This window comes from Macrosteles quadrilineatus, unplaced genomic scaffold (genome assembly GCF_028750875.1).
Source record: "Macrosteles quadrilineatus isolate MER2022 unplaced genomic scaffold, UCM_ALF_1.0 Scaffold_2__2_contigs__length_208266976, whole genome shotgun sequence".
Taxonomy (NCBI): domain Eukaryota; kingdom Metazoa; phylum Arthropoda; class Insecta; order Hemiptera; family Cicadellidae; genus Macrosteles; species Macrosteles quadrilineatus.
Genome location: NW_026542595.1, coordinates 187,424,199 through 187,445,759, shown reverse-complemented (window position 1 = coordinate 187,445,759; position 21,561 = coordinate 187,424,199). Strand labels below are relative to the sequence as shown.

The 21,561-nt window shown below is 33.0% G+C and overlaps 1 protein-coding gene across 1 annotated transcript; it reads left to right on the top strand.

Annotated features, from left to right (window-relative positions):
* The first annotated feature begins 1,085 nt into the window (after nt 1-1,085).
* LOC128986128 (G-protein coupled receptor dmsr-1-like) lies at nt 1,086-20,995 on the top strand. The gene is made up of 5 exons (XM_054406282.1): nt 1,086-1,192; nt 17,247-17,351; nt 17,781-18,029; nt 18,303-18,543; nt 19,245-20,995. The coding sequence occupies exons 2-5, from the start codon at nt 17,305-17,307 to the stop codon at nt 19,848-19,850; spliced, it is 1,143 nt and encodes a 380-aa protein (XP_054262257.1). The 5' UTR covers nt 1,086-1,192; nt 17,247-17,304; the 3' UTR covers nt 19,851-20,995.
* The last annotated feature ends 566 nt before the right edge of the window (nt 20,996-21,561 follow it).

Sequence of the window (21,561 nt, the reverse complement as noted above, 5' to 3'; positions counted from 1 at the left end):
AACCCATTTCCGTTATCTAATCGACTGCATCGACATTCACTAGTGTGTGTGGTAGACGGTTGTGGTTGTGTATCTTCTAAGATGTAGGAAGTAACGGAGCATGAGTGCGAAAATGGGCTTCACCATTGATGCTTTGAAAAAAAATGTTTAGGTTAGGATAGAGAGTTTCAATATCAAATATTTCAAAAGGAAGTAAAATTATAGGTTAAACGGTGTACGAAAAGGTTGCGTACTTGGATTCTCTGTAGTTGATTATACGAGGTTGTAAAATAGAAAACTTGACCAAATTAGCACAATTAATTTACTACAAACTGAACAGAGCGTGATTCTCATCTAGTCGGAGAAACTAGTTGGAAGACAATCTAGTTTGGAGGAAATGGTTTTAGAAGTCGCTTTCCTGTTTACACGATGTTATATAGTTATTTTAGTAAATACAAAACATTGAACGATGAGCAAGGTTATTATTGGGTGCGATAAGTTTATGTTATATCATTTAATCCAAAAACTATGATTATTGTAAGAGTATAGGCTCCTTGGTATGGGTTTCATACTCAAATTGTACTAATCTTATAAATTCAGTAGTGGTTCGAGGTATACAGAATGAGTTTCAATGAAGAAAAACAGTGTAAGCTTCCAATTGCGCCAACTTCTTTGGGGCAACTTGTTAATACAACCTTTCTAAATTACAACATCGTCGCTGGCAATCTTCTTTAGGCAAAGACATAACATAGTCAACTACAGCACGACCAAAACAATACCTTTCATAAAACTCTTCTCAGATCTGTTCTTTTCTGTATCCAATCTATTCATTAAATTATTACATTTATACTCGATGAGCATTTAAATCACTTTACAATTGACAACATTAGATTCTGTATATACCCGTGACTTAATATTTTAGATTGAATTTAGAATGCATTCAGGTGCAAGAGCATTGAGAATCTCAAGCAAGGACTCTGGTGTCTGCTAGGACGCTGTATGTTGAGGAGTGTAGGCTGGGTGGGGTGGGGTGGGGGGCGCCGAGACGCCTGCGCTTGACTGTGGTGACACGCGGGTAAGCGACGCCCGCTACTCAGTCTGTGTGCGGCGCCGAGACGGTGCGAGTGTCACGGGTCGTTGCCATGTAGCGCCGTGTGTCATGGACAAACTATGATCAACCAACCATATGTTGAGGGAAGTCCAGATAATAAAGGTGTGTAAATTGGGGAAAATATGGCTATGTCATGGTGTTAAACGTTTCTAAGCGTCTAACGTTTTGAGGTGTGCCAGTTTGTATTAATGTTGGCTTGACGAAGAGTATTACGATGTGACTAGTATTTTGGTAATTTATTACCTTTTTGTTCGTGGGATACAATTCACGTAATTCATCCGAAAAATCTGTTATTAACATTAGTTTAAACCATAAACCGGAACAAATAAGTAATATTACTAAGATAATGAATAGTACAATGTAAAAGAAAGCCTATCTTTAGATAAATGTTTATGGTATTGAATTTTAATAAAATATTTGTTTGGGAGTATTCTGGCAGTAAATTTTACAAGCGAGAATATGGTCATGTTAGAGATTTAAAAAATTACGAGAAGAAGAAGTGTGTGTTACCACAAATTTTTAAGGTAGATAGTAGTACCTACTCATTTATATTTACTAATTTATTTACTTATTTGTTAGTTTTATTTACTAATTCTGTATAAATAAAACACAAGTTAACCCAATTGTAGCTGCTTAAAGATTACTCAAAAGTTAAAATATTAAATTTCTAGGAAATAATGTAAGAAATAATATAAATAGTTTTTTTCTAATTTTAATAATAATCAAAAAATATATTGTAAATTTCAAGTAATGTAATCCCACTGTCTGAACGTAGTCAACGTAAATCCGATGTTGCAGTTGTAGTTTAAGTAAGATTAGCAAAACCATTACACCAGCACATTACACAGAAAGATCTTAACCCTTTAACCTGATGAGTCACTTTGAAAGATAAATTCCAATAACACGATTCTTATAATCTACTGCAGGGTTTTAATTCAAACCAAAAATATTAAACGTAATACAAATTAATTGCAACGACGTGACCCAAAAAATCTATATCTAATTAGTGCTGATTGAATGAATAAATGCGAGGTTCTGTTCCAATCGTCAATGTTTACTATTGACAGTCAACAACAACAATAATTAGGCACTTTTGTCATTTTAAGCTCATATCAGGCAGCTCGACAGTACACAACACGCCTTACTTTGAAAAAATACTTCCATAGTAAATTAGGGCTATATGTTTTTTAAATAAAAATACAACTATTTAGTTATCATTAATTTGAGTATTGTAATGAATATAGTTGTCAAAACCATGCAGTAAAGCTAAAACTGTTTAGCCTCAAGCGAAATACGCGTACTATAAATAGTTTGTCCCATCCCCTGAAAAAATATAGACAGCAATACACAATTATTTTTGTACATTTATGTATACTTATTTTACAAATCAAAATATTCTATGGATGAATTTTATTTAATAAAATATCATTTAACACAATGTAACCTATTTCTGTATGTGTAATTATACAAATGATTGATGATTGTGTCCCCAGAGATAACTCGCAACATATCATCGCATCAGTTTATACAATATGATATGTTGTAGTTTGTTTGTAGTGTTAGAAAATAAGGGAATGCAAGTATAATCGATATTGAGCGCAATTAAACCAGTAACCTTTACGTACAATATTACGTTTCAATTACACGCAAACATATAAGCGTGATATTTCCTCTGGAATATATTCAAATAACATAGGATATGCTTTACTTGGCACTCAAAAATATACATAAAAACGTGAAGTGTAATATAATAACAAGCTTACTTCTCATCAACATCTTTAGGACAATTATATTACTCTACTTTTATTTTGGATATACTGTATTATCTGTTTAGAATTTTTTTTTATTTATTGGTTTTTATTACTGTAGTATGTGGTAATAGGTGTCGTGTGTAATGGATAAATATGTATACAGTAAATATTTTTTCGATCAAAATTACAAAAACGGGTTTTTGTGTTCTTTTTTACCTGGAAGATTATTTATTTCCGTGCCAGGGATCTAGATATCTCTGTCTCACTTATAAACGTGTTTGTACGAGACAAACATTTAACAATAAATCTTCAAAGCAAGCCACTTAACTTTGTTTAGCAAGACTCTCTGCTTGTTTGCTCGCTCTTAATCAAGTTTGTGAGTTAAATGAAAGAACTCTTTACACGGTCAATTTTAAGTCTCTTTACTTTCATGGTTTTATTACTAATTCAATTTAATGTACTATTTGCTTTATGGGCAAAATAATATTTATAGTACCCTGAATCAGGACTATCACAAACGATTAATTGTACAGTTACGGTTAAATATGGACTACCGCAGATGGATCTAGACTCTATAGTAGATATGTAACGAATAGTACTTTTGACAGAACATCTAATACCGAGTATTCTAGAGAATTGTGCTTTTAACACATTTGGGTGGTAGCCTACTAGTAGTGGTTAGCGTCTCGGACTTTGGTGCGGGAGGAACAGGAGGGACGGGTTCAATTCCCGGCACACCCACACAACTTTAATCTCACGTTGACCTCATGTTCAACGCAACTGGTGTGAAAATGAAAATAAATTAATTTAAATAATTCATGACAGATTTCACTTATTTGCTAAATTGTTGCATGTAATGTTTGTTGTTTTATAGTACCTAATTGCTATGAAATGTGGATCTATATCAACAAATTAATATTCTACTATTATGAAAAAAGATTCAAACGTATCTTATAGACAATTGGCAATATATTCAATCAATTTATGCCATAAATATTGGAAGTATAATGTTTTATTTTAAATGGGAATACTGTTCTTAAAACATATAACCAAAGCAATGCGTGTATTTTAATATATCCCAATATTTTAAGTACATTTAAATTTGCATATTTGAAAAGATCACCAAACTAAGACCAATTATTGTGTCATGATGTTCCTTCTATAGAGGAAGTCAGACAAAAGAATAAATAACATATTGTTGTAAATGATTTCACAGTTTGCATACTCTCTGACCTTGCCCCTATCATTGGCAAGGTCACTGGCCTGATAAGAGTCTAGTCATTGTAATACTCCTTGTGCTGTATTAGTTTTTCCTGCCAGCTGTTACAAATGTTTTTTTGCATAAATAATATCAGTGAACAGCAAAAATACAAAATAATTATTTAAAGCCTTAAGTTTTCACTTGGAAAAGGCATAAGGTGCAAAGCACTTATAGTGTGTTATGAATCAATAATAATTAGTAACGATTATAATTACAAATAAATTAAATTAAATAATCTTAAGTAACATAATATAAACCTATCATGATGAAATTAAAATTCAGTCCTAAACAGAATCACATAATTGGCACACGAACTACCCATCACACCAGTGCTAGAGACTCGCTCATTCTTGCATAGAGAGAGGCATAATCCTTTTTTTATTTTATGCTTTATGTATTACATAATTTTTTTAGAATCAACTAAAGGGAACCCCGAAAGTATTATTTTAAATAGTACTTGAACAGAGTGGGGTCTAAGAAATATTTCTGTAAAATTAAAGTAATCAGCCAATTACAAGTTAAAAAGAGAAAAAGAGGAAATTCATAAGATAAAAATCATTGCATCATACCTTTATAACAGTGTCTATGAATATTTTTTCATCCGGAAACAAAGACAATTAATTAAAAATTTGCCTATTGATTTATGAATGTGTGGCTTTCGAATTTCTCTAATTTTATATTTTTGAATAATGGCACAAACATTGGTTTGAAAAGATTACCAAACTATCCAGTATTGTTCGGATGCTAGTTCTTTGATGAATTTCATTAGAACAGTAGTAAGTGCATTTTCTTACGAATACAATATATAGGCCTATGTTATATTTTGATTGAACATAAATGGTTCTTCAATGAAACATATTAATAATGGTAAAATAGACTCAATACATAGACATAATTCAACAAATACACATACATAATAGAACTTGATACTTGGTACAGGCGTTCATAATCATACGACTACTCACCGTTTCAATACAATTTATGTTTCCAATAAAAATCTATTCAATATATAATTCAGTTTTAAAAATCTTTGTACTGTACAACTAAATCTAGAGTTCTACTGGACCGATTTTATTAATTAATGGGTCGTTGGAAAGCTTAAGTCGTGTAGATTTGCAAATAATTATGAAAGTTTGTTTTTGTTATGGTTTATGGTGCAAAATTTAAAAAAAACATGTTTTCCATAAGAAATACATTGAAAACGGTATTTTTCTTACTTTTTATTTGGGTGCGACTTTTGGCAGCATTTTTTTAATACTTCCAAGAAGTGTATGGTATCAATTTGTAGGAAATTTTATTCTCTTTCAGAATATCACCTTCCACTTTGGTCGATTTCCTCACCATTTAAAAGTTATTTGCAAAAAAGCTAAGCAACCTCCAAATTTATAGTAATGAGAAAATATTGAGTTTGTGATATTTTTGTTAAACATTGTACAACTAAATCTAGACTTCTACCAGACCGATTTTGTTAATTAATGAGTCATTGGAAAGCCTAACTCATGTAGATTTGCAAATAATTATAAAATTGTGATTTTATTAAATATTTGTGGTGAAAAAGTAAAAATAACAAAAATACATTAAAAACAGCTTCTTTCAAGTTTCTGATTTCAAGATTCTATTTGTAGCCAGCTTTTGGCTGCCTTTATTAAGTATTTTCAAGAAATGCATAGTTGTTATTTGTAGTAAATTTTATTCTCTTTCAGAATATCACATCCATTTTTGTCGATTTTTCCTCCATTTAAAAGTCATTTGCAATCAGCTAAGTGATCTCCAAATTTATAGTGGTGAGAAAATACTGAATTAGATATATTTTTGTTAAACTTTGTACAACTAAATCAAGAGTTCTACAGGACCGATTTTGTTACTTAATGGGTCGTTGGAAAGCCTAATTTATCTAGATTTGCAAATAATTATAAAAGTTTGATTTTATTAGATATTTGAGGTGGATAAATAAAAATAAACAATAATACATTTATAACTAAATTTTTTCCAAGTTTATATTTCCAAGTTTATATTTGGAGCCAAATTTAGGCTGCCTTTATTGAGTATTTTCAAGAAATACATAATAGTAATTTGTAGGAAATTTTATTCTCTTTCTGAATATTACCATCGACTTTGGTCGATTTCCTCGCCATTTCAAAGTTATTTGCAAAAACGTTAAGCAACCTCCCAATTTATAGTGGTGAGAAAATACTGAGTTAAAGGTGTTGTTGTTAAACTTTGTACAAATAAATCTACAGTTCTACTGAACCGATTTTATTAATTAATAGGTGATTGGAAAGGTTAATTTGTGAAGATTTGCAAACAATTATGAAAGTACTGTTGAGGTTGCAAGCAAGATCGTTTGACTCTAAATCGATGATAAATAACTCCATTTTTTTAACAATTCGTGATTTAGCTGTGTGATTTAGGTACGTCCGATCTTAATAATGAATAATCAAATGGAAGCTGGCATTTCACTGAAGGTTCTTAGGTCAAAACAAATAGAATAACGCAATTAGAATTAAGTAAATATATCTATAACTAAATTCCATATCCAAGATATAATCAAATTTATATTTTCTGATTGAGCGATAAAGTATCTTGAACTTAACTGATTAAAACTACCAATATCTTAAAACTACCAATATCTCAAGTGAAAGCCTTTTAAGTATTTTAAGACCAAGACATATAAAATAACTTAAATAAAAATTGAGTTACGTATCATTGATTGCAGATAAGTACTAAAACGTTTGTAATTATTGTTGATTCGTGATTCAGCAGTGTGCTTTAGATAGTCCGATCTTAATAGCTCAAATGAAAGCTGGTATTTCACTAAAGGTTTTTAGACCAAAATGTATAGGGTAATATGATTAGAACTGCTGGAATACATCTTTAATTGAACTGAAATATAAAAAAATCTAATTGAAATTATTTTGTCAAGTAAAACATTAGATAAATGAATGATGATGCTTAATGACAAAAACGTGTTTGCATAGCTTTATTTTAAGACCAAAAATATGAAAATCATGCGGGTAGAAGAGCCCACCTGTAAACCATCGCCCGCCTGCGAAACATTGAACTCGAAAAAAAAATTTTACTCCTATTAGAAATGTACAGGGTTTGTATAACTCGAAATATACGTCAAAAAGAATGCCGATGCTTGAGATGGCAAACGGGTAGAAGAGCTAACCCGACTCGGAAAAGAAAAACAAATTATTTTTATAGATGGCAATAATTGGTTTACCAGTATGCATAATCTAATCATACGAAACATGTGTAATAATTCAACAGCTTATTGTTATCTAATAAATTTGTCTTAAATGTTGTTGTTAACAATTTGCATTTGTGTTTAAAGTGTGTGTTCCTTATTTTAAGTCAAGTGTGTGATTCTAATGTTATGTGCTTTATCTGTACCATTAATATTAGTGAGTAAAGTGGTGCTTGGATTTCATAACCATTATTTTACTAGAGACCGTTGTATTTAACCACAACGGGCACTGTTGCTAGTATATAAATAATTAAATGAGATACTTATCTGAAAAGTGTAGGTTGGGCTATGAACAGTAAACATAAAATGTAACCTTCATATATTCACCATACAACACTGTGATATTAATGCAGTTTCTGCACGTAGTCAAGTGGCGACCCACCTTTACACTGTTGCATCTTTCATCAAACCCTTTCAACAATATTCCCCTGAAGGTAAACCTCCAATACAGCTCCAAACTTCGATCCTTTGTCCCTGTCCCAAACATGAAACATGCGCTTGTAAAAGCCTCTCAACTACGTTCAAAAGAATGTAACACACATAATTAATTGTGTTAAACATTGGAAAAACGAATTAATAGATTCGTTGTATTCACCGCATTTTATAACTTCTATTTTATTTATTTGTAACTATTAAATCTTCTTTTTTTGTTAAATAGTTATGAAACCAAAACTGTGTCTCATCATGTATAAAACGTCAGATCTGGAAATATGTTGGCTTATCAGTAAATTGTTATACATAATTATTACTATATTACCAATATTGAGAATGGGCCCCACTAAGTCGCTAGAACCAGCGAACTCAGAATTTTCTGTGTTCGCTTGCTAGAACTGGCTTATAAAGTTAACTACTACCTTAGACAATTTAGAGGTTTGTGTGTAAATCGATTTCTTAAATTTATTTAAGAAATCGAGACATGCTATTTTATAATTAAATCTATGCTATTTTATAATTAAATCTATGCTATTTTATAATTAAATCGCTGTAAAGTTTGACGCCTATTCTGTACTCTATGTTCAAGAATAAAGTATTCTGATTCTGATTCTACTAACTAATTCTTTAGATTTCTCGTCGTAATGTAGAATCTGAATATTTGTGTGTTTCTGTTGGTGACGCTTGAGAATGCACATGTTAAAATAAGGACAGGCAATCTTTTCTAACTTGACCGTTTTATTTGGTGATCAAAGCTTGAAAATAGGCCTAGGTCAAACATGAAGAAAACATAGTAGACAACAAAACGGCTGAATCCAGATGGAACTACTCTTTGACTAAAGCACGAGACTATGGAGTATGTTTTTCCAATTTCAGAGTTTTTTTTAAGCATTTAACACTGCCGTTGGTTTACATACGGAAGCTAAAGTAGGAAAATCCAAGTAACGGTTAGAATAACCGTTGCATTTAATTTAGTAGTTTCTAGTTTTTTAATATTTTTTTGTTTATTGCGTATGAAAGATAGACAACAGTTGTCAATGTTTTTTTTAATAATGTTAATGTAGTTAATAGACGATAATAATCATATTTTTTTGAAATGTGAAAACTCTATTTTCAAATAAGTAAAGGAAATAGATTTCAAAGTATCACTTAACCATTTGCATTCAGACAGCACAGCCGGAAATTACTTTAAAAGGGACTACGCTTGGATAAAGTAACTTCTTGAGCAGAAAATCGAAATATAAGTGTGTTCTTGAAATATGTTATTCACACTGTTGGTGATAGTGTTACAGACATTATTGTAGAGAGAACAGTTATATAAGTTACTCTTAAACACATTTTATATAATTTTAAACCCCAATAAATGTAAAATTTCATAATATAATTTTTCTTCAACGTTTCGATAACGGAGAAGTTCAACCAAACAAAAAACTAATCCCTTTTTAAATAGGAGTTAGCGTTTACTCGTTTTTAAACAGCATAACTGAACGGGTAACAACTGATTTGTATAGCTTATGAACTTATTCACATAATCCTATTCAGTTGCAAACTCGGTAGAAAATACACTTTTAAATTCCTATTGTTTCAGAAACAAACATCTTCTTTAATTACTGTACAATTTGGGGTTTTAGTTGCCTTTAATTCTTGGAGAGCATACCCTGATTCGTTTCCTGATGCGCATTTCATCACAGATTGTGGTATCTTCAAAGATGGCGAAATGCGCATCAAGAAACGAAATCTTCAAGACTTAAAGGCAACTACAAAACAACAAGGTAACTTATTTAAAACGTTCTTAAAACTTGATTACATTACTAAATTTAAACATCTTCTTATAAAGTGCAATTATTTCTTTACTTGTTAGGATCATTGGCTACGTAATGGGCTATTAAATTAACCTTGAACTTTAATTGATTTAGTAGTATGTTTAAAAGGTTGTGAATTTGTTTCAAATACTGAACGATACGAAACCCCTTTGGACTGGCTGGAGCCCATTTTATTCAAAGAGGATGTAGTACAGTACCCACAGTGCAAAATCTTCATAAAGCCACTATTTTTCCTAGGGTGTCATATGAAGGCAACCAATGTGGCATAAGAGAGGCCATAGCTTAAAGTTAATCGTATTTTCACTTGAGCGTAATCAGTTAGTCTATTACGATGTAGAGAACGAAGAGTTTGACAACATATTCTTTCGGTGGTTCAGTTGCAAAGGTAATTGTTTTAAAATCTTGTAAGCAGAAACTGATTTACTATGACAATTTAGTATCTACATGGTAATCAAAAGATATTGTATGGTATGGAAGATAAAATAATTTCAAACGCCCCTCGATAGCCAATGCTTCATTAAGTCCCATCGGAATTGGGTTCATTAGCTCAATCGTCTTGGCTCTAAGCTGCTAATGATTCTAGTAACCAAGATAATGGAATTAGTTTTCACTTAAAGGGTCTGCTCAGATAAATCGTTCTCAAACTAAGATCTTTGTTGCTGCGAAAAATGTCCCTATTACGTGAATAATTGGTGCACGATAAAAAATAATTCAAACTTAAATAAATCATGGTAACAATATTATCCAAAAATCTGATGTATCCATAAAAAATATATTCCACCAATGACTTTATTCTCTTTACCGATAACATGGGAGACTATGCCACTCGTATAAAAAACTTAGTGATCAAATCAGCAATAGTTTTTTTTATACAAATTAAATTTAAGCTAAAGCAAATTTCAAACCTAGTTTGAAATGTAACCCAACATTTTAATTGTAATTCAACTGTAATTCAAAAAATGTGTTACGGACGTAACCCACTCCAAAAAGTTCTATAAGCAATTTACATAAGTACTAGATAAAATATAATAGTAACTTTCTGAATTTATCAAATTATATGAACATTTTTTGTAGTTTATTTGGCATCTAAATATTCAACACAAAACATTTCTACTCGAAAATAATAATTGTTTAATTTTAAATAATACTACTTAACCTTATGTTAATAATCCTATGCAATTCATATACCTACTTGTCCTATAGGTGGCAGCTCTAAAGTACTAACTCGACCACAAAGTTCTAACAATATTTTAGAAAGATAAGAGTAATATTTCGTATTCCCCGTGAGAGGGGAACAACTTTGAATGTCCTGACGCTTCGACGCCCTTTCTTGCTGAAATAAGCTCCCATTGTTAGAGATAATATCCTTCCCATTACCAGTTGCAGTTCACACTCATGATCTCTAAGTATACACTTAAGACGTTGTTATTGCATAATGCTGTCAACTAGTAATTTTCTTACCACAAAAACTGAATGCCATAAGGACTGCAGTTAATTATTGACGACATTATCGCAACAAATTGTTTAGGTTTATTTAAGGGTTTGGAAGAGTAAATGTAAAAGAGGCGTATATATTATATACATATATTATATACATATTATATACATCAATTACCAAATGAGCGTATTAAGCGAAAAGCCTGGATACTTAACGACAAGAATAAGAAATAGTAATATTAGTAAGTTTTATGCATTATGAAAGATTACGAGAGGCAAGTCAACCATATATTATATTAAATATTTGACCAAATTTAATGTTACAAAGCTGGGAAAACGTATCGTTACAGAATAGGCTACTTCATTCCTAATGAATAACACTTTCATTCATCATTAATGCATGTCTTATGTAATTACGAACGTCTTTTTTAAAGTGATTTTGATTTGTTTAACCTTGTCACTCAATATAATTCGATTTTTAAGTGCGTGAAAAATACTGGAGATGTGTTTATAGATCTAATGTAATACTGTACATCTACTTTATTAATACTTATTTATATAATTTGCTTGTGATATGTAGAGTATTAAACATTCCAGTTCCATTTAAATTTTTAGCAATGTTTACAAATGAAAAGGAACGCACTTTAATCGAATCACTGTCCGAGTGTGCAGTTCTCAATTACTGGTTTCTGTCGTATACGCCAACTTGTTAACCAAACCAAACTGAAAGGATAAAATAGCGTCTTTTTATGTCACAAAAGTCGTCAAAGTTTCCGTCACTGAGATGGAAGCATAATTTTAACATTAGCAAATTCTGTGGGTGGCTCATTAAACTATGTTTTCTTACATTTCAATACATCATTGGCTGCATCTGATTCTTCTTTATGGGTAGTATACTGTAATTTCATATTTTAAAAGTCAATGATTACAACCATTGGTATTCCAAATATATATACTCTAACTTAATGTATTTTGTGTAGCTTTTTAAATTCAAATAAACAATTCCACGCCCTAAGAAGTCCAAATGCGGGTTTAGTAATACAATTCAATCATTAAAGTTATTCGACTTAAATACTCAGTATTTCCTCGACGACTTAGTCTTTTCCATTTAGTATGTTCAATTTTTAAGGACAATTAGATACCGTTATGATGTTAGACAACTGACAAATAATTGAGGATGGGCGTTAAATTATATTCTGAGTACCGTACAGATAACACAATACACTATCAGTTAAAGGGACAAATTTCTTTACTTAAGTTACCTAGAAATATTACCAAAAATACAAACACCTCAAGAGAGCAAGACGAATTTAAACTATAACTTATAGAACTCTATTTAACAAAACAGGTTCAAATGCACTGCTATGACGGTGTTTCCGAGTGTGTTTAATGTAATGTTGCTTGCGCTCACCACATCATTAGTCATCATAAGTAAATATTTACATAGCCTCGCTTGTTCCTCGTTGCATGGAAACACTCTAGCAGGTTGTGTGTGCTATTTGGTTAGGTTTCAACTGTTATGTTCACATTCTAGTGATAAAATAAAGGACTTTTGTAAAATGTCAACATCTGGGGGTTACTAAAGGAAAAGTTACTAGGAAAACAAAAACACAATATTTACGAAGTAACCAGCCACATGAAAATCAGTGGAATAGTGTCGTGTACAACTAACAAAAATAGTCTAAAAATAAAAAATATTACAAAATAAATTCCGATAAACAGTAAAATGATTAATTGCAAGTGTTTTAAATTTAATATTCAACTGTCTGAAAAAAATAAATTCGAATTAAAATTGAGTGAGGGTCCATTAAATACTTACAGCTTACTTAATGGAAAAATATTAACAAACACGAATCCATAAAGATTGATTGGTTGTAAATACAAATACCCCCGCCGCAGCAAACCTGCAGACTAAGCGAATTTCCATTTGACTGACTGGATTTACACTGAAATGTCTACTTAAAAATATAACATTTATTCCCTATTTAAATAGAATTAGTTTAACAAGTACTTAGGTTTGCTGCATCAGGGAGGGTAAAACTGTAATTTGTTGTAAAATGTTAATAATTAGTAAGAAATAAAAACATTTTCCAAATTTGATCAAAATATGTTCATAAACAAGCAAACTACAACAGTTTACTTATTCTCCATAAGAATAACATGGGAATTTAAAATTTACAATTTTTTGGAATTTTCTCCGTAACCATTAGGCGCATAATAACGCTTCAATATACTAATTTATTTGTTTTTTTAAGCTCTACAAAATGGTTTGGAAAGAAATTGCTAAATTTTATGTTTTTTGGGTCAAAAATGGGAAAAACCTATTTTTACCCCATAAAACCCCCCGTAAACCCCCGTTCCCATGGTCCGATCAAGTTGGATCGCGAACTCGTTCGAATAAACGTAGGTTTACACGTTTGTACCAAATTTCATCAAAATCGGATCATTTTTGCTCGAGTTATCGTGCTAACGGACATATATATATATATATATATATATATATATATATATATATATATAAATATATATATATATATATAAATATATAAATATATAAATATATAAATATATAAATATATAAATATATATATATATATGAATTTGAACTGATGGTGTTTTTGGCCTCTAGGGACCTCAAAACGAAAAAAAAAATCGGTCCCGCGTCCAGGTCTTACCATGAGTACTACGGTAATAGCTTATTCCCTATATGGGAAATTCGCTAAAACGGGTATTTTCAAGAAAAAAGGTGCCACTAGTAAAATCTTTCCTGTCCAAATGAAGGTTAAAAATGGTTAGGTTAGTTTGTTTTGCCTTTAAAAAAAACGTCATCTTTGTTAATCCTGTATTATTTACACCACGTAAATATAGAACATTTGAGTAGTTGGGGCCCTTTCTTAAAAAGACCCTATAACTAAAAATATGTCTCAACCTCATATTTTCATAATAGGCTTCAAACAACACCCCTGTTGCTGTATTGTCAAGCTTTGTACAAACATTCAACATGTTTTCCCTGGACTCTAAAATAGAAAATTACTTAACGAAAACATCACAAATCCTAGAGAAGTAGAGTACTACGAAAATACCACTGACAACACTAATCTTGAACTCTATCCAACTCTTTCATCCTACCACAACAGATTGTATGTTGGAGCTAGACAATAATGTCAAGTGCTTGTGCCTCACCACCATGGACCTTTTATATTACCGTGTTTCATTTTACGAATAGTTAAATTAAATTCAGACCAGGATTTTATTTTAATAATTGTAAAAATGTCGATTGCGACTTTTACTTTACTGAACCTGTAAATTAATAGCCCACACCTCTAGTGTTAATCACAATACAATTGTCTTCACTAGCATCTCATATATAAATGATTTCAACGTAAGTAAAAGAAAATTGAATAGCCCTGAAACAAATAATGCAAGCATTTTCAAACTAAGGTATAATAGTATATTTTTCGTACCTAGTGCTGAAAATGAGGTTTTGCCTGCTCGACGTTTAAGTTCGATACGAAGTCGAGAACTTAAAACGATCGAGATCTGCAAAATTCTTTCGACCCGGTGGTACGAACACTATTTTTCACCACACTATAGGAAATTGAGAAAATATTCACAATAAATGCACACTAACAGTAAACACAAATACTACAACTTCAAGCTAAAAACATTGTAGTGGGGTGAAAAATTAAAAACGTACAAGTTAAAATTGTTATTGTTGTATTTTTTGGATTGTAAAACGATGTTAGCTATCAAAATCAATTAGACATCCACAAAAGTGAAAAACTTAACAAAAGTAACTTTAATAGTGGATCAAGTGGGTAATAGTTCTTAATTTTAACAATGAGGGATTATTTTTAGAAAATGTAATAAGACAGTATAATTCATTTCAAATTGCTGAGCTAAAACTCGGTTGAACTGAAGGGATGGTTGGAATGCAATTAGATTCTAAATCGGTTGACAATTAAATTTTATTCAGATTTAATTTGTCGCACAAAAGAACTCAAATGGCCATCAAACCTTGATTTAAATACAGGAGTTCACTGAAACAGCTAATACTCGGACGAATAAGGCTTATAGGTTTTATATCAATTAAATAAAATGAATGAATTTATGTATCCATTGGCTGGGATAAATTTTTCGTTTCCATTAGGTTTAATCGCGCTGTTAAGATTACAATAATTTATCCATATAGGATTGAAACTGTGTTGTACATAGAAAAATTGTTGTTGTACATAGTTGATTTTTGGATAGTTTTAAGATTGTTAAATTATAGATTGATTTTATAGACTGTTTTATGGATTGTTTTATAGATTATTTTTATAGATTGTTATTAAAGATCGCTATTATTGATTGTTTTTACATTGTATCACCACAGAGAAGATTGATTATTTATATTGTTTTTAGATTGTTTGATGGATGGTTTTTATTTATAGTTTAAGTAGGTTAATGACAAGAGTTGTTTTGTAAAGCAGAATTGTAAATATCTGAAAAACGCTTGCTGAATAAAGACCATTTATTATTATTATTATTATTATTATTATAAAAATGTAAGCTATTTAAACGAAATTAAAAATTTATAGTTTATTTTTACTATGTATGTAATTTTCTTTAACAATCCCAATAACAAGAAATTGTCTTAAATTGTTGATTAAATCACAACTAACATATTTCACACAATTATTTGAATAGTTGTTTAAAATAGCATGATATGAAGATTACGATCTTGAAATAAAAACCCATTTACCTTTAGGTCCGTTTGGTTTTTGGTCAATCTGTGAATGATTAGTAGAAACCCTGCATTTCAGTGGCAAGAGCTTTTGGATATTTTGTCCTAGAGGCTTGGGTACGAGTCCAGCCAACCACAAATGACATTTAGTCTAGTAAGAATGCCCCAAGAGGTGGCTTGAAGTCCTTCTTAGGCTCTAGGTAACAATGAAAAAATAATTTTCCTCCAGGGTCGTAAACATTCTCTGTAATGGCAATACAAGAAATCTATTTTGTCCAATATAAGTCAAAGGATAAACTTTTTTTATCTCCTTAAAAACACAAACCAACCAGTTTTTTACCAATTTATTTTACTGTTGATTCGTTAAATTAAGAACATCATTGAGTTATAAGACACTTTTGTCAATTAGTGATTGGTCGATAAAACACCTAGCAAAATCACTCCCTCTTTCTGTAAATATTGCGACTAAAATACGACATATTTTTGGATGGCGTAGTATTCCTGTATAAATCATTACTATAAATTTAAGATATACAGTGAATTATTATAACAGGAATGTAATTGGAGATTGTCCTTGCATACACCGGTTCAGGTCATGTAACTTAATCAACATTGCTTTAACACATGACTGGGTTATTCTGGTTAATGTTATGCGACGTTTTACATCTCAAAGATCACAAATTTAGTTTCTAGTACAGTAAAGTTGTGTGGGCATTACATATACCTAAACACATGATTCAAAAGTGCTTTTTATAACACTAGAAGTTGTGATAAACTCTTTAAAAAAATATATATGTAAGCTTAACTGTTACAACATAAAAACCAGTTATATGTAAGGTTATTCAATATATGCTACAAGTTTACTACATAAAATATATATAACAAGTACAGTATTTAACTTCCTAAATGGTACCGTAACACCTAACCTCAAAAATTAAGAGACCCTAACCACTGTGGTATCCGAGATTCTTCGTGACCGAGGTAGGCTCGCTACCAACAACTTCGGTTAATGAAGAGTGTACTGCACCGTAATACCGTTTATGTTTATGTTTACTTTTTATCTTATGTCTAACACAGTTTCAGTTTTTATTTGATATTAGGGCGAAGTTCATCCAAATAATGGAAATGGATAGGTCTCATGAGGGTTTGAGATCTATCTCTACAATGGAAAACCTCTTCTCCACAATTTCTCGCAATAAATATCCAACAGCATTCTGTAAATTACCCAAGTATAGCCTATGTGAGTCTACGTACCTACGCATGTATCAGCCAGAAGCAACCCAGAAGGAAAAACATAAATCCCATTCAACAAAATGTATGTTGTGGCTAATCCGATTCAATGGTTCAAGTACAATACGATTTAAAATGTTTCAGGCACCGTATTTACACAATAATGAAGTTGAATTTTTGCCAATCCGGTTTTGTGTCTGTTTAATAAGAAATACCTTAACTTATTTCTGGTACTATGTGTTATAGACATCCCGGATGACGATCCACAGATGACTGCGCCTTGCGACCTCCATCAACGAGCAACATGAATGTCACAGCAAACACTACGTTGCCGACTCCTCCTGAGTTAAGGTACGATGGTCTTACTATAAAACTCAAAATGGACTAATATTCAGATGAATAATACGCTATGCAAATTATTCACAAAAATTCGATAGGACTTAAAATGCTTTACCTTCGATAAGTGTTAATAACTTCAACTAAAGTATGCCTATAGGCCTACATGTTATGTCGAGTACATGTTATAACATGTACCGTATAAGAAACCTAAGATACATGATATTGATTAATAAATTCCATGCTATTTTCTGTGTCAGTATTCAAAAATATTGTTGGAAAATCAATCTGTTCATGAACGAAGAGCAGAGGGGTCCTGTAGATGGCTCAGCGTCGTAAAATCATATTTCATCATTTGACCTTGACTTAAACTTCCTACAAAGATTTTCCATTTACAATTTGGACATTTTATAAGTAACTTAAAATATATGTTTATTTTTACAGCTACTGTGGGCCGGGACTGGACCATTTCCACGCCACCTACCGCGGAGTCCACGGCTACGTCAGTCTGCTAGTCTGTGTGTTTGGATCCGTCGCTAATGTTCTCAACATTGCTGTACTGACCAGGAGAGAGATGACGTCACCAACCAACGCCATCTTGACCGGACTGGCTGTGGCTGATCTGCTGGTTATGATAGAGTACATTCCCTTCGCCTGTCACATGTATCTGCCCCAGCGGCCTAAGAGGGAGAGGTAGGCTATTGTGGTGTTTAAGTAATCTGATATATAATTTTTAAACATTTCTTTCCATCAGAAACTATGTTTTAAAACATAATCTTTCTCGACCATTTAATACCTAGCTTAACAACGTATGAAAGTCTAGAATCGAAGATAAAGTGGTTTAAAGAAGTCTTGTGACCTATATTGTCTTATTACTAACTTAAGCTCACCTGATACTTATATGATGGCATCATTTCACCTCCGTCAGCCTGGTGTCTCAGTTACTGACCCTAATGTAATGCTAAGGTACTCCTATGGCTGGGCCCTGTTCGTCCTACTGCACGCCCAGGTGTCGCAGGTGTTCCACACAATCTCTATCTGGCTGACAGTGACGTTGGCTGTGTGGAGATACATAGCCGTGGCACATCCACAACGTAACAGAGAATGGTGTGGCATGCAGCGTACTCTGGCAGCCATCGCGGCTGGCTACATCTGCTGTCCACTGCTGTGTATCCCGCTCTACCTGGCCTTCGAGATCGAACCTAAGGTTAATCTACATGCTTCTTAAATATACAATGTAACATAGAGCTCATCCACAATATACGTTGGTAATCATATTTCATAAATATATAAGAACCTATTACTAGAAGAGTTCTGGAGTCCTTGAATTGTTAGTAGTGTGAGTGGTGTAAATGTTATAAAAACAATTAGTTTCGGAAAGAATTTAAAGCAAATTTGCTTTGAAATTATACAGGTTCAAGGTATATTACTGATAACTACTAGCCAAATGGTATTGAATGGAATTTGGTGAAGCAAGTAGTGATATTTTCTACTTGACTACCTCTGTAAGCACCTTAAATATCCACGAGCCAAAATAAATAAAAAAAAACTGTTAACAATACAAGAAGTATATATACAAAGAAAAATGTTATTTTTAAATAATGTTTAGGGGGCCTACATGAGATTACTTTCGTACTAATAGGCAGTTTAAATAGGCTAGCTAAATCCCTGATAGCATCGTAGGTATGGTACATTTTAAGATCAACTATATGCTAAAAAGGGGAGTAATTTAATTTTAATTCAGGATTATTAAATAACTACTTAAACCAATTTTGCATAGGTAATGCGTTTTAAATAGTTTCTCAAGGAATTGATTACCATAGATCAAGTTTAAGTTCGAGATGACCTTTCGACATGGATGTAATATAATATCCACATTGATTTTTGATTATTTTTTAATATTTACAGATTGCGTTACTTGGCGAAGACGGCAACGACGCCATGCCCAACTCGACGACAGGCCAGAACACAACGCTGTATGTCGTGGACCTCAGCGAGATGGGCAAAGCGAACAACAACCTCCTGATGGACGTCAACTTCTGGGTGTACAGTGTTGTTATCAAGATAATCCCTTGTATAGCGCTGACCGTGCTGAGTCTGCGGCTGATCTGCGCGCTGCTGGACACCAAGAGACGCAGAGAGATGCTGACCAGTAGCAGCAGCAGGAAGTCTACCAGAGTCATGGAGAAGGAGCGACAGACAGACAGAACCACCAAGATGTTGCTGGCGGTGCTGCTGCTGTTCCTTCTCACTGAGTTCCCTCAGGGTATCCTAGGAGTGCTCAGCGTCGTGCTGGGTCAACGCTTCTTCCGGGACTGCTACAACAAGCTGGGGGAAGTGATGGATATCCTAGCCCTCATCAACTCCGCCATCAACTTCATCCTGTACTGCGCCATGAGTCGCCAGTTCAGGACAACGTTCACGGTGATGTTCAGGCCTCGGTGGATGCCAGTGCCACAGGTAGACGCCAACGGCCACAACAACCACACTACCACGCAGGTGACACAGGTCTAGCGGAGAGCCAGCAAGAGGGTCCCCTGCACTTCTCTCTAACCTCCCTCTTGCCTCTCCTTCCTTACAAGTGACCTTGCCAAGGTGGATGCCGGTGCCGCAGGTAGACGCCAACGGCCACAACAACCACACTACCACGCAGGTGACACAGGTCTAGCGGAGAGCCAGCAAGAGGGTCCCCTGCACTTCTCTCTAACCTCCCTCTTGCCTCTCCTTCCTTACAAGTGACCTTGCCAAGGTGGATGCCCGTGCCACAGGTAGACGCCAACGGCCACAACAACCACACTACCACGCAGGTGACACAGGTCTAGCGGAGAGCCAGCAAGAGGGTCCCCTGCACTTCTCTCTAACCTCCCTCTTGCCTCTCCTTCCTTACAAGTGACCTTGCCAAGGTGGATGCCAGTGCCACAGGTAGACGCCAACGGCCACAACAACCACACTACCACGCAGGTGACACAGGTCTAGCGGAGAGCCAGCAAGAGGGTCCCCTGCACTTCTCTCTAACCTCCCTCTTGCCTCTCCTTCCTTACAAGTGACCTTGTCAAGGTGTCCCAGCTACGTCCCCAGACATTGCTCAACTATCTAGTGTCACGTTTGTTTTTACAACGGATCGAGTCAAGAAAAAGGGCATTGTCACATTTATCATGATATGTAAACTAATGATGTAAATCACTCAGCATATTTGTTCTAATTGTTTACATACCGGTACTTAAAAATGTGTTTTAAAAGCCAGGTATGTGAAGGATACAACTGATCTGAGCCTTGGTTTATCTTTTACATCGTGGAACTAGTTACGGACAACAAAGGTTTAGTAGGCGTGGCACAAATGGACTAAATTTAAGATGCTTTTCTTACTCTCCAAACGTATTAATGTATGTGCTATGTACTTATTTAATTTGGATAACAATTTAATATCCTTGTATTTACATATTTTACTCGTGTTGATAAAAAACGTGTAGTTTTTATAAAACTGTTATGAATACGATGTAATGTTTATTTTATGTCATGCAATTTCAGCGAAATGCCTACCTAAGTTGTGAGCCCCCTGGGAAGGAATTTCGCAAGTTATAATTGTTTTGACATGATGTATAAACTGTACCAAAAATCAAGATGTATATTTTTCACTGTTACCTTGGATGGATTTCCATTTGTATGTAAATATTAAAATATACAGTTGTACTTTGTTAAACAGACTTATTTTACAGCCCAACCCTTTAAAATCTAATGTATAATGCACACATTCTGATAGTACCGAACACGGGATTGTAGCCAATACTATTCCAAAAATACCCTCTTAATGTTTTTTTTTAAGCACTAAGTCGTCAAACACTAACATTAGGAGAATTGGATCCAGAGCTGTCTCGAGTGACAAGAACCTAAATGAAAGACAAGCAAGTGACACTGACAAAATAAACATGGTCTTTAACTAATTTTCTTGACTCAATTTCGATCGACCCAATGTTGAAGTTTCATTACTTGAAGCAGTACTTTTTCACATATTATTAAGTAGATTAATTGATTACTAACTGTAGTTATTGGATTATTATTTTAATAATCAGACATAAACATGGAACACATTCAAAGGGCATGTTTTTCAATTGATTTTAATAGAATTTTCAAAACGATGGTACAGATTGCTGCAAAATATAGAACATCTAAACGGATACAATACATATTTAGCTCACTAGGAAAGAATAGTTTACAGTGGTAAGAT

What these genes read in the sequence shown, in the direction of transcription:
- LOC128986128 (XM_054406282.1), top strand. Translation starts at nt 17,305, where the DNA reads ATGAATGTCACAGCAAACACTACGTTGCCGACTCCTCCTGAGTTAAG. An exon ending in CCGACTCCTCCTGAGTTAAG is followed by an intron (nt 17,352 to 17,780) that starts GTACGATGGTCT and finishes TTATTTTTACAG; the next exon opens with CTACTGTGGGCCGGGACTGG. An exon ending in CCTTCGAGATCGAACCTAAG is followed by an intron (nt 18,544 to 19,244) that starts GTTAATCTACAT and finishes TAATATTTACAG; the next exon opens with ATTGCGTTACTTGGCGAAGA.